This window comes from Cynocephalus volans, chromosome 10 (assembly GCF_027409185.1).
Source record: "Cynocephalus volans isolate mCynVol1 chromosome 10, mCynVol1.pri, whole genome shotgun sequence".
In the NCBI taxonomy this organism is placed as follows: Eukaryota; Metazoa; Chordata; class Mammalia; order Dermoptera; family Cynocephalidae; genus Cynocephalus; species Cynocephalus volans.
The window spans coordinates 103,054,250-103,065,698 of record NC_084469.1 but is presented as its reverse complement, the minus strand read 5'-3'; the positions used below and the strand labels follow the sequence as shown (position 1 = coordinate 103,065,698).

At 51.7% G+C, this 11,449-nt stretch overlaps 1 protein-coding gene across 3 annotated transcripts; it reads left to right on the top strand.

Annotated features, from left to right (window-relative positions):
- Positions 1-1,669: 1,669 nt before the first annotated feature.
- On the top strand, positions 1,670-11,117 carry AP1M2 (adaptor related protein complex 1 subunit mu 2). Of its 3 annotated transcripts, none has more exons than XM_063112001.1 (12): positions 1,670-1,721; positions 2,814-2,970; positions 3,194-3,261; positions 4,656-4,786; positions 4,899-5,046; positions 5,148-5,274; positions 5,822-5,964; positions 6,055-6,126; positions 8,783-8,941; positions 9,565-9,690; positions 10,112-10,187; positions 10,703-11,117. In XM_063112001.1, exons 1-12 carry the CDS (start codon positions 1,680-1,682, stop codon positions 10,723-10,725), a joined length of 1,272 nt encoding a protein of 423 aa, XP_062968071.1. In that variant the 5' UTR covers positions 1,670-1,679; the 3' UTR covers positions 10,726-11,117. The 3 variants fall into 3 exon arrangements, with proteins under 3 accessions (XP_062968071.1, XP_062968070.1, XP_062968069.1); XM_063112000.1 differs by having other exon boundaries at positions 5,816-5,964; XM_063111999.1 differs by having other exon boundaries at positions 4,899-5,109.
- Positions 11,118-11,449: the final 332 nt, after the last annotated feature.

Genomic DNA, 11,449 nt, shown 5'->3' with positions numbered 1-11,449 from the left:
ATAATAGTCATAATAATAATTTGCCTTTTTGTGTGTGTGGTTGGCTAGTAAAAGGATCAGAACCCTTGACTTTGGTGTCATCAGCACCACTCTGTCCCAAGTGAGCTAACCAGCCAGCCCCTACATTTTCAACATTCTACCAACATCTGTGTGTCACATAGTAGGAGCTTAATAAATATTTTTGGAATGAATGAATAGGAGTAGCATTATGAGTAATAACAAAAGCAGCTACATTTGGGGCCGACCCCATGGCTCACTCGGGAGAGTGCGGCGCTGGGAGAGCAGCAGCGCTCCCGCCGCAGGTTCGGATCCTATATAGGAATGGCCCGTGCACTCACTGGCTGAGTACCGGTCACGAAAAAGACAAAAAAAAAAAAAAAAAAAAGCAGCTATATTTGTCCTGCTCAGAGTGCTATCCACAGTCACTGAGTGAAATAATATTTGAGTGAAAGAATAAGTTATTATTTGGGGCGGCTGCCCAGCAATGGGATCTGAAACTCTGACCTTGGTGTTATAACACTTGCTCTAACCAACTGGCTAGCCGGCCAGCCCTGAAAGAATAAATGAATCAGTAATGTTTATTCTATGTATAAAGAAACTTGACCAACATTATTGAGCACCCAGTGATGGGCGCTGAGGACCCAGACAGGAACAGGACAAATTTCCTGCCCTATTGGGGCTGACATGTGTGTGGGAGAGACAAAGGAGAAACAAGATGAATGAACGAATCAATGGATGGATGGATGGATGGACGGATGGATGGATGGATAAATGAATGGATGGGTAAATGAATGTATGTATGTATGGATGGATGGGTGGGTGGGTGGATGGAAGGATGAACGGATGGGTGGAGGGATAGATGGATGGATGGATGGGTGGATGGATGGATGGATGGGTGGATGGATGGATGGGTGGATGGATGGATGGATGGATGATGGATGGATAAATGAATGGATGGGTAAATAAATGTATGTATGTATGTATGGATGGGTGGGTGGGTGGATGGAAAGATGGACGGATGGGTGGAGGGATAGATGGATGGATGGATGGATGGGTGGATGGATGGGTGGATGGATGGGTGGATGGATGGATGGATAAATGAATGTATGTATGTATGGATGGATGGGTGGGTGGGTGGATGGATGGATAAATTAATGGATGGATGGATGGACGGATGGATGGATAAATGAATGGATGGATAAATGGATGGATGGGTGGATGGATGGATGGATGGATGGGTGGGTGGGTGGGTGGGTGGATGGATGGATGGGTGGGTGGATGGGTGGATGGGTGGGTGGATGGATGCGTGGGTGGATGGATGGGTGGGTGGATGGGTGGATGGGTGGATGGGTGGGTGGGTGGGTGGGTGGATGGATGGATGGATGGATGGATGGGCGGATGGGTGGATGGATGGATGGATAAACGAATTTGGTCTGTGCTCTCTTGGGTGCCAAAGGAGAGTGAGGCCGGCAGCCGTCCCATCCAAAGTCGCGCCCCTCGCAGCCCCCGCAGTCGTCTTCGCGTCGGCCGACCGCGCAGCTCACCTGGCGGCCTCCCCTTTAAGAGGCGCACACCTGGGCGCTCACCTGGGCGCGGGCGCTTCCGCAGGAAGAAGGAAGCGGCGCAGCCGTTGCCTCTCGGCGCTCCCTCTGCACCTCCAAGGTCCGTCGGCCGCCACCATGTCGGCCTCGGCCGTCTTTATTCTCGACGTCAAGGGCAAGGTGAGTCTGGGCACGAGAGGTTGGGGGACGGATAGGTGAGGCCGCCGCTTCCTGGGATCCAGGGGCAGCCCCTCCGCTCAGGCCAGGGGGCCCCCAGAAAGGGGCGTGGGAACATCCTCTCCCACCGCAACCTCCTCCCACCCCAATCCCTGGGAATCCCGGGTCGAATCCCACTTCCACCATTTACCAGCCCTGTGCTTGGGGCAAAGGGCTTCGTCTCTCTGAGCCTCAGTTTCCCTGTATGTTAAAATGGGAGTAACAGAGGTCCGCACTCCATGAGAATTAATACAACTCGATGCGTGCAAATCACTTAGCACAGCAGCCCTGCTGCAGGTATTAGGCGTTCAATACATCGAAATTATTTCCGTCACTGTCAGCATCCACAGTGTTAATATCTGCAGCAGGTGCAGGAGGCCCTACTTCCTCTTTGGAACTGCCTTGACCCTTCCCTAAGTCCCTTTCATCTGTCCTGTCATTTAATAGCAATAATAACAGTGGAGATGAAAATAATATTTCTGCTAATCATAATAATGAGAGTGAAGATATTTGGGGACCTGCCGTGTGCCCTTCCTGTGCTGAACACTGGACTAAACAAACTTAGGAAGCAGGAGCTATTATTATTGACAGCTTACTGCCTGCCAGGCAGATCTATGAGAAATATGAGTAGAATTTTTTTCTTTTCTTTAAAAATAATCCCAGTCTCACCGGTTTGCTGCTTATGAAGCTCTGGGCAAGAACAAGAATTCTGGAACCAGGGTGCCTGGTTCAATTCCCAGTTTCCCCACTTACTATGAACGTGGGTATTTATAACCTCAACTTCTCCATCTGAAATCTGGAGATGATGACCACACCTGCCTCACAGGGTTGTGGTAGAACACGGCCTGGGGTTCAGTGAGAGTTCTAGACACACTGGCTGTCATCATGCACCCACTTTACAGAGGAAGAAACTGAGGCACCGAGAAGCAGATCCTTGCCCAGGCCCCTCAGCAAGGAGGAAGGGTCAGAACTGCACACTCTCGTGCCACTCCGATGCCCCAGTGGGGTGGGTTTCTGGATATTGGTGGTGACACAGTCCTCTCTGCCCACCCGTAGCCCCTGATCAGCCGTAACTATAAAGGCGATGTGGCGATGAGCGAGATCGAGCACTTCATGCCTCTGCTTATGCAGCGGGAGGAGGAGGGCGCCTTGGCCCCGCTACTGAGCCATGGCCGGGTCCACTTCCTGTGGATCAAACACAGCAACCTGTACTGTATCCAGCCCACGCGGGGTTCCTGGAGGAGGCCAGGGGTGGTGGCAGCCCAGGTCCAGGGAGGGTGGGCTGAGGACAGGAGGCGCACAGCACATCCATGCTGGCTCAGGCTGGAGTGGGGTAGAGGTGGGGGTGGTGCTGAGGGACAGGGTGGGGTTTCAGGGTGTGATCTATTTGAGCCGCCCCCCCAATGGCACCTTCTCCTTAACCTCACTGTCTACAGTGGTGGCCACCACGCTGAAGAATGCCAACGCCTCCCTGGTGTACTCCTTCCTCTACAAGACGGTGGAGGTAGGTACTGGTCTCCCAAGGGCTGGCTGGTCTGCCTGTCCATGTCTTTTTTTTTTTTTTTTTTTGGGTGGCTGGTCGGTATGGGGATCCGAACCCTTGACTTTGGTGTTGTAGCACCGCGTTCCAACCAACTGAGCTAACAGCCAACCCTTTCCACCTGTCTTGCCCACCTTTTTCAGGACCCATATCTCCTAGGAAGCCTTCCCTGACCTTGCTGGGGCCTTCTCTGGGTTAACAGCCTCCCGAGCTTCCCCCATCAAAGCCCATCACTCTGTGCCTTATTAGCTGCTTATGAGATCATCTCTCCCTATAGCGCAGGGATCAAGGAAGCCTCTGAGAGAGTGTATGGCTCAGATCCCCACCAGAGAGCGTGGGATCCAATCCCAGCTACCCCACTTCCCGGCTGTGTAACCTTCAGCAAGTCACTTTTCTCTGTGCCTCTGAGCTAGGGTTTATAACAAGTCCTGTCCCAGGGTTGTTGTACAAACTAATCAAATTAATAGCCATAAAGGGCCTAGAACTGTGCTCAGTATACAGTAATTGCTCAACAAAGGTTTACTATTATCCTTAGTATTATTACAAATGTTACAATAATCATATGACAATTTATTGAGCACGTCTTATATGCCATTCTCAATGACTGAGAAGGTGCTTAGTAAGTACTTTTCAACCAACAAGCAATATTTATTGCTTTGCCTCCTGTTTGCCAGGCAAGGAGGGGACACAGCTATAGATGGGACAGGCACAACACTGACCCTCTTGGCTCACTGACATTAATCAAGGGAATGCAATAATGTACTTGCAGAATTAAAAGTTTCTCTGCTGAGGTTATACCTATTCATTCCAAGAGTTCTTAACCTGGGACCCCCAGACTCCCAAGCACCTGTGGACAGAATTCAGAGCATCCATGAACTTGCATGCTCCTGCGTAATGGTGTTCCTTTGCCATCCTATACATTTTACTTTTTATTTTTGATGGTTGGCCAGTACAGAGATCCAAACCCTTGACCTTGGTGTTATCAACACCACGTTCTAACCAGTGCGTATTTTATGCATTTACAAAACTTAGTGCGTGGTGGGTCTATAAACATCAGGGATCCATGCCCCCTCCCCCCAAATGATTACGAGCCCTTTTCATTTATCCTTCCAGAAGTCTTCCCAGACCTTTCTGCCTCTAGGCTGCTTATGTTTCCTTAGATATTGCACACAACGTGTTGGATTATATTCATCTCTTTTCCTGTCCATTTCCCCCATTAGACTGTTCCATGAGGGCAGGGACTCTGTCTGCTTTCTCACCAGGTGCTCAATAATTGCTTGTTGACTGGCTGGCCCATGGCCATAGCCAAACCAATCACACACCTATGGGGGTGACTGTCTGTCTCCCCCCCGGCCCAGGTATTCTGCGAGTACTTCAAGGAGCTGGAGGAGGAGAGCATCCGTGACAACTTTGTCATTGTCTACGAGCTGCTGGACGAGCTCATGGATTTCGGCTTCCCACAGACCACGGACAGCAAGATCCTGCAGGAGTGAGTGGGCCACAGGGGTAGCCACAGGCCGGGCCACGAGTGGGAGGAATTTGGGGAGGGCCAGGGAGGTGTCCCTGGGTCCAGCTGCTCGTCCCCGCTGCCCTCCTGCCAGGTACATCACACAGCAAGGTAACAAGCTGGAGACCGGCAAGTCGCGGGTGCCGCCCACCGTCACGAACGCTGTGTCTTGGCGCTCCGAGGGCATCAAGTACAAGAAGAACGAGGTCTTTATTGATGTCATAGAATCTGTCAACTTGCTGGTGAGCCTACACACTTCCACACCACCCCCGCCACAGCCTGGGGGGCTGGAGATGGGACCCTATGCCTGTTGACCCCCCACCCCCCGTGTGTACATCCTCAGGTCAATGTCAATGGCAGCGTCCTGCTGAGCGAGATCGTGGGCACCATCAAGCTCAAGGTGTTTCTGTCGGGAATGCCAGAGCTGCGGCTCGGCCTCAATGACCGCGTGCTCTTCGAGCTCACTGGCCGTAAGCGTCTGAGCCCCGTCCCCTCCAGTCCCCGCTCCATCTGGGGACCAGAGACTTGAGAGACTTGCTGCCTGTTCTGAAATCAGCGCTCGTCCGCCCTCTGCTGGTCAGGTGCAGTACTGCACCGGTAGCCGCTGGGTTTTTTTTTTTTTTTTTTTTTTTTTCTTTTTTGGGGGAATCTCCTTGACTTTGATGTTATCAACACCGCAAAACATCACGCTCTAACTAGGCAGCCCTGGCTCATTATCGAGTGCCTGCTGTGTGAAGAAAAAGACAAATCCCTGCCCTCATAGAGCTGACATTCTAGTGGGAGGAGGAGACAGAATAGCACCGTCTTTAAAAGTCTGATGGCAAAAGCCAGACTCCCTGGGTTCAGATCCTGAGTTCAGATCCCAACTCGGCTGCACCAGTTACTCATCTGCTTTGGGCCTCAGTTTTCTCATCTGTAAAAGAGGGGTGATGGGATTGGTGGCTGGGGAAAACGTGGGGATAGGGACCCTTCCCTGGCCCCCTAGGGTCACTCTGCACGCTCAACTCCGAGTTTCAGGCAGCAAGAACAAGTCGGTGGAGCTGGAGGACGTCAAATTCCACCAGTGTGTCCGTCTCTCACGCTTTGACAACGACCGCACCATCTCCTTCATCCCTCCAGATGGCGACTTTGAGCTCATGTCCTACCGCCTCAGCACACAGGTGAGGAAAGATCAAGCCCCCTTGGGGTGGGGGAAGGGATGAGGGTTGACCCTAGAGTTTCTGAGAATTTCTCTCTTCCTCTGTGTGTAGGTCAAGCCGCTGATCTGGATTGAGTCTGTCATTGAGAAGTTTTCCCATAGCCGTGTGGAGATCATGGTCAAGGTGGGCCCTGGAGGAACACTTAACAACACATGATCTGTCTCTTCCTACCCCATCACCTCTGACCTCTGAAAATAGATCCCTCATCCGCCCACCTCTCACCTTGCCACTGCCTCTGCTCCGGTCCAGTGTTCACCTGGACTAGAACAATCACCTTCCTGGTCCCCTGGCTCCCACCCTCGTCCCCCACAGTCTGTTCCCCAGAGGGCACCTGTGAAACCTGGGTCAGGTCATGACCCTCTGCCTAGAACCCTCCATGGCTCCCATCTCACCTAGGGTAAAAACCAGAGTATGGCCCGAGGCCCGCAAGACCCTGCACAGTCTTCCCTGTGACCTCTCTGCCTCCACTTCCTCCTGCTGTCCCGTTCACTCACTCCTTTCCAACTATGCTGGCCTGTTTCTGGAGCACACCAAGCAAGGTCCTGCCTCAGGGCCTTTGCACTGGCTGTTCCAGCTCCTTGGATCACCATGTCACCACCCACCCAGTTATCCACATGGTTCCTTCCTTATCTCCTTTGTTCTTTGCTTTTTTTAAGGGGTCCAAACCTATGACCTTGGTATTACCAGCACCATGCTCTAATCCAAGTGGGCTAATCTGTCAGCCCTGTTCTTAGCCTAAATGTCACCTCCTTAGAGATCTTCCTTGACCCTCATATTATAATTGCAACCCCCCAGAATTCCCCACCTTTCTTTGTTCTATTTTTCCTCTATTACTTATCAATCTGACATGATATTTTATTTATTTATTTTATGTCAAATAAATATATACATAAGGTATATTTATATGGTTTAAAGAATAATGATAAACCACCCAGCTTATTTGAACATGCTTGACCAGAGCCTTTGAATTCCCTGCTATCTTTTCCTCAACTTTTATTCCCCCTGCCCAGAGGTAATCACAGTCTTGAATTTTATGTGAATTATTTCTTTGCTTTTCTTTTATGATTGTGTTCTGTCTGTTTCCGACCTTCTGACCTTCGTATGAACGGACTCAAGCTTTATGACTTTTCATATGACTTGCTTTGTTCATGTAACATTGCTTCTGAGATGAATCCCAGGGGGTATAACTCAGCATCCATTTTTACAGCTGTAGAACATTCCATGGTGGGAATCTTCCACATCTGTCCATTCTTTTGTTTTGGCTGCTGGCTGGTACAGGGATCTGAACCCGCGATCTTGGGGTGAAAAGGCTATACTCTAACCAACTGAACTAATAGCCAGCTACCCACATCTGTCTGTTCTCTTGTATGGATTGTTTTCAGTTCTTGGCTGCTCCAGGTCATGTTGCCACGAATAGCCCTGTGTATGTCTCCTGGAGTTTGTAGTCAGCCCCCTTTTACAGAGGGGGAAACTGAGGCCCAGAGGGTTAAGATAGAAGGAGCCCTATGTTGAGCTTTGATCCCCATGACTCAAGAATCTGTGTTTATAGGGACTGACTGGTTAGTTCAGTTGCCTAGAGTAACACCTTGTAACACCAAGGTTAAGGGTTCAGATCCTCATACCGGCCAACCACATATACAAAAAACATCTGTGTTCATAGAGTTGCCTTTGTTCCCTGGTCTCAGGGTCTCAGGGGAGCTGGGTCACTAGGTCTTCAATGCTCCTCAGTGTTCCCATCTCTGCAGAAAATGAAAGGGGAAGGGGTCATTAAAGGGTCTGGAAACTTCCAGAAAGAGTGCCCCTCCACCCCAAGTTTGCCTCCAGGTCCTCTGCCCTGATCCACCCCCCAAACATCCCTCCCCAAATTAATAAATAATAACAATAATCATAACACTAGCCACCACATATGGAACACTTAGCACTCCTGTGTTAAAAGCTTGTTCCATGGGGGCCGAGCCCGTGGCGCACTCGGTAGAGTGCTACGCTGGGAGCGCGGCAATGCTCCCGCCGCGGGTTCGGATCCTATATAGGAATGACCGGTGCACTCACTGGCTGAGTGCCGGTCACGAAAAAAAAAAAAAAAAAAAAAAATCAAACTGTTATTGGAAAAGAAAAGCTTGTTCCTTGTCATGCCGCTAGATATATAGATATATAGATATGTAGATATATAGATATATACCAGATATATAGATAATGTTGTTAGCTTATTCATCTATTTGTAAGGAGGACCTGTGATGGTTGAGAATGCAGGCTCAGTGTGAATCCCTGCTGTGCCAGGTACCAACTGTGCAACTGGGCAAAGTGCTGTTTCTCTCTGTGCTTCAGTTTGCTCATCTGTAAAATGGACCTTAGGAATGGATCCTACATTATAGAGAGTTAGTAAGAGGGCTAAGTGCTTGGCACAGGCCTGACACATGGCAAGACTTAGTAAATGCCAGCTGGCAAACACAAACTCCTCTGTGATGGGCTGAAGGGTGTCATTTTTGAACCAGGCAAAGGTACGTGGCACCATCCAAATGGAAGGCACCAAGAACAGGGCTTCTGGAGTCTCTCATGGCTATGGACCCCAGCTCTGCCACTTATTGGCTGTGTGTCCTCAGGCAAATGCCTTAACTTCTCTGTGCCTTAGTTGCCTCATCTGTAAAATGGGCAGGATCATGGTCCCCACCTCAAGGTTATTATGGAGTCCCTGGATGAGATGGCACATGGAAAGGACTTGGTGAATATTTGCAGAATGTGCAAGTAAATTCTTCACACCCCATGCTCTCTCCCCTGACAGGCCAAGGGGCAATTTAAGAAGCAGTCAGTGGCCAACAGTGTGGAGATATCCGTGCCCGTACCCAGTGATGCTGACTCCCCGCGCTTCAAGACCAGTGTGGGCAGTGCCAAGTACGTGCCAGAGAAGAATGTCGTTATTTGGAGTATTAAATCCTTCCCGGTGAGCACTGGGGACAGGTGGGGGACCTGGGTGGGGGGGACTGGAACGATGCAGAGGCATGCCCAGGTTCATGGGATCCAGGCAGGGAATAAACCAGAGACTCTCATATGCAGGCACATGGTTACCCTTTGGGAGGGATAAAGAAGGAATCTGGGCCAGTCTATTGCACAGATAGGTAAACTGAGGCTCCATGATGGGAAATGGGTTTAAATACCCCAGCCCCCAAAGTCTTGAGGAAGTCAGCCCTGGGTTCAAATTCCTCACCCTTGCCTTTCTGACCTGGGTGGGCTTGGGAAACCCATTTCCCCTCATGGAGGCCCAGTTTGCTGATATGTGAAATAGGCAGGATCGTGTCACCCATGTCCTTGGGCTGCTGGAAGTTTTGGTCTGTCCCTGTCATCAGGGGGGTGATGGGTGGTCATTGGGGCCTGAGAAACAGGAGATGGTAATTAGAAGCCCCTGAGGGGGTTTGCAGTAAGAAGCTACCGCCGAGTCTTAGCCAGGAACCTTTACTTTCTCGTCTGTGTAATGGGCTGAGAGGAGAGCTTGCTCAGGGGCTGTTGAGAGGGAGGGCTGGTGTGGGTGGGGGCCCCCGCTGTGTCTGATGCCCCATGTGTTCGCAGGGGGGCAAGGAGTACCTGATGCGAGCCCACTTCGGCCTCCCCAGTGTGGAGAAGGAGGAGGTGGAGGGACGGCCCCCCATCGGGGTCAAGTTCGAGATCCCCTACTTCACTGTCTCCGGGATCCAGGTGAGGAGTGGGCAGGGAGGCTCCTGTCCTTGACCTCAGAGGGTCCCCTGCTCTCCTGTTCCTTGGCTCAAGTCACCTCAGTGCCGGCCTGTGTCACCACCCCTCCAAAGTCTTCCTTGTCCTCTCCCAGTGCCTCTTCTGCTCTCAGCCTGGGTCCCCCTCCTTCCACCTCTCACTTGGACCTGTGTCACCTTGTCCCCCCCAAACCGTGTCATGTCTCTTCCCTTACACTGTGCCACCTCTTTACTATTGTCCTGGACCGCCTGCCCCCTACACCCCCACGCATGTCACCTCATTACTTCCCAGCCTGTGCCATCTTCTTCCCCCAAGCTGTACATAAAAGCCCTTGGCCCAAGCCACCTCTTTCCTCCTGCCACCACATTCCTACAAGCCTGGGCCACCCCTTTTCATTCTGGTCCAGGTCCGGTACATGAAGATCATCGAGAAAAGCGGTTACCAGGCCCTACCCTGGGTGCGCTACATCACCCAGAGTGGCGGTAAGGAAGTCCGGCTCCCTTGGACAATGGGGACGGGCAGGTGGAGGAGGTGGGGACTCAGGGTTCTGATCACATCTGGCTCAGAAAACTCAACAGGCCTGGCTCCAGGCCTGCCCCTTCTGTCCTGCTACCCTGGGCTCAGTTTAAACACATCTTTAAAATGGGGGATCAGCTGACTGGTTCGCTCACTTGGTTAGAGCGCAGCCTTGTAACACCAAGGTCAAGGGTTCAGTTCCCCATACTGGCCAGCTGCCAAAATAAAGTGGGGCACGTTGCCGGCTCTAGAGTGGTCATTCAGTTTGGATAAGGGGCTGAACATGTAGCACCCCTACCTACTGCCTGGTAACCTGTTTGTTGCTATGGTTACAGTGTCTGTGTTTAACCTCACCCTTAGCCTTGTTAAATACTCCCCAGGGCGATCCTGAGCGCTGGGGCAGGGGATGGATTTAGGGGAGCTGTCCCTCCTCCCTTTTCCCCCGCCTCTGAGATGATCCCCGCTGGCTGTTTCTCTGCAGATTATCAACTTCGTACCACCTAGAAGGGAGAAGTGGGGGCTTGAACGCGGGGCCTCCCTCTGCCCAGGCCCTGGCTGCAGATTTTAGAAAGGGAGGGAAGCTGGGGTGTGTGAGGGGCAGGCCCCTGACTTAGCAGTTTCTTGCTCCTGGCCCCCAGCCCCCTCGTCGCCTCTTCCTCTATCCATTGGCTGGGAGAGGTGGTCTCCCTGCCTCCCTCACTCTTGGGGCTTCTCCCCTCCCCCCGGTTTTATATGAAGAAATAGAAGAGGGGCTTGAAGCCCCCTCATGAGTGCCTTCTTGCAGTGACCTGCCTTAGGGGATGTCAGGAGCCCTTCATCCTTCATAGCTGCCGAGCCCAGAGGGCCCGGCTGGCCCATTCCTCTGTGTTTCAGATGTCATTAAAAAGATGAATCTAGCTGCTGTGTTATGTGGTTCTTGGCTGGGGACTGGAGATGCAAGGGATGTCCCTGAAGTGCTGGGATGGGAGCGGGCAACATGTTCATTGCTCACTTGGGCCAGGGTAATGGCCTCCACCCTATCCCCTGATCCTGCCTTCGCTGGCCCCCACCCCCGAGTCTGTTCTCCTCATAGCTGCCAGAGGGCGCCAGTCAACTTCTAAGTCAGATCATGGCTCCTCCTGCTCAGAACCCTCCCCTGGTTCCCGTTTTGCCAAAGCAAAGTACTGACTGCAGCCCACAGGCCTCATCTGTACAACCCCACCTACCTGCCCTCATCTCCTCCCACTCT

Excerpts from the sequence above, each read along its gene's own strand:
- AP1M2 (XM_063111999.1), top strand. The coding sequence starts at position 1,680 with ATGTCGGCCTCGGCCGTCTTTATTCTCGACGTCAAGGGCAAG. Across the intron at positions 6,127-8,782 it reads GTGTGGAGATCATGGTCAAG|GCCAAGGGGCAATTTAAGAA; the intron begins GTGGGCCCTGGA and ends CTCCCCTGACAG. Across the intron at positions 9,691-10,111 it reads TCACTGTCTCCGGGATCCAG|GTCCGGTACATGAAGATCAT; the intron begins GTGAGGAGTGGG and ends ATTCTGGTCCAG.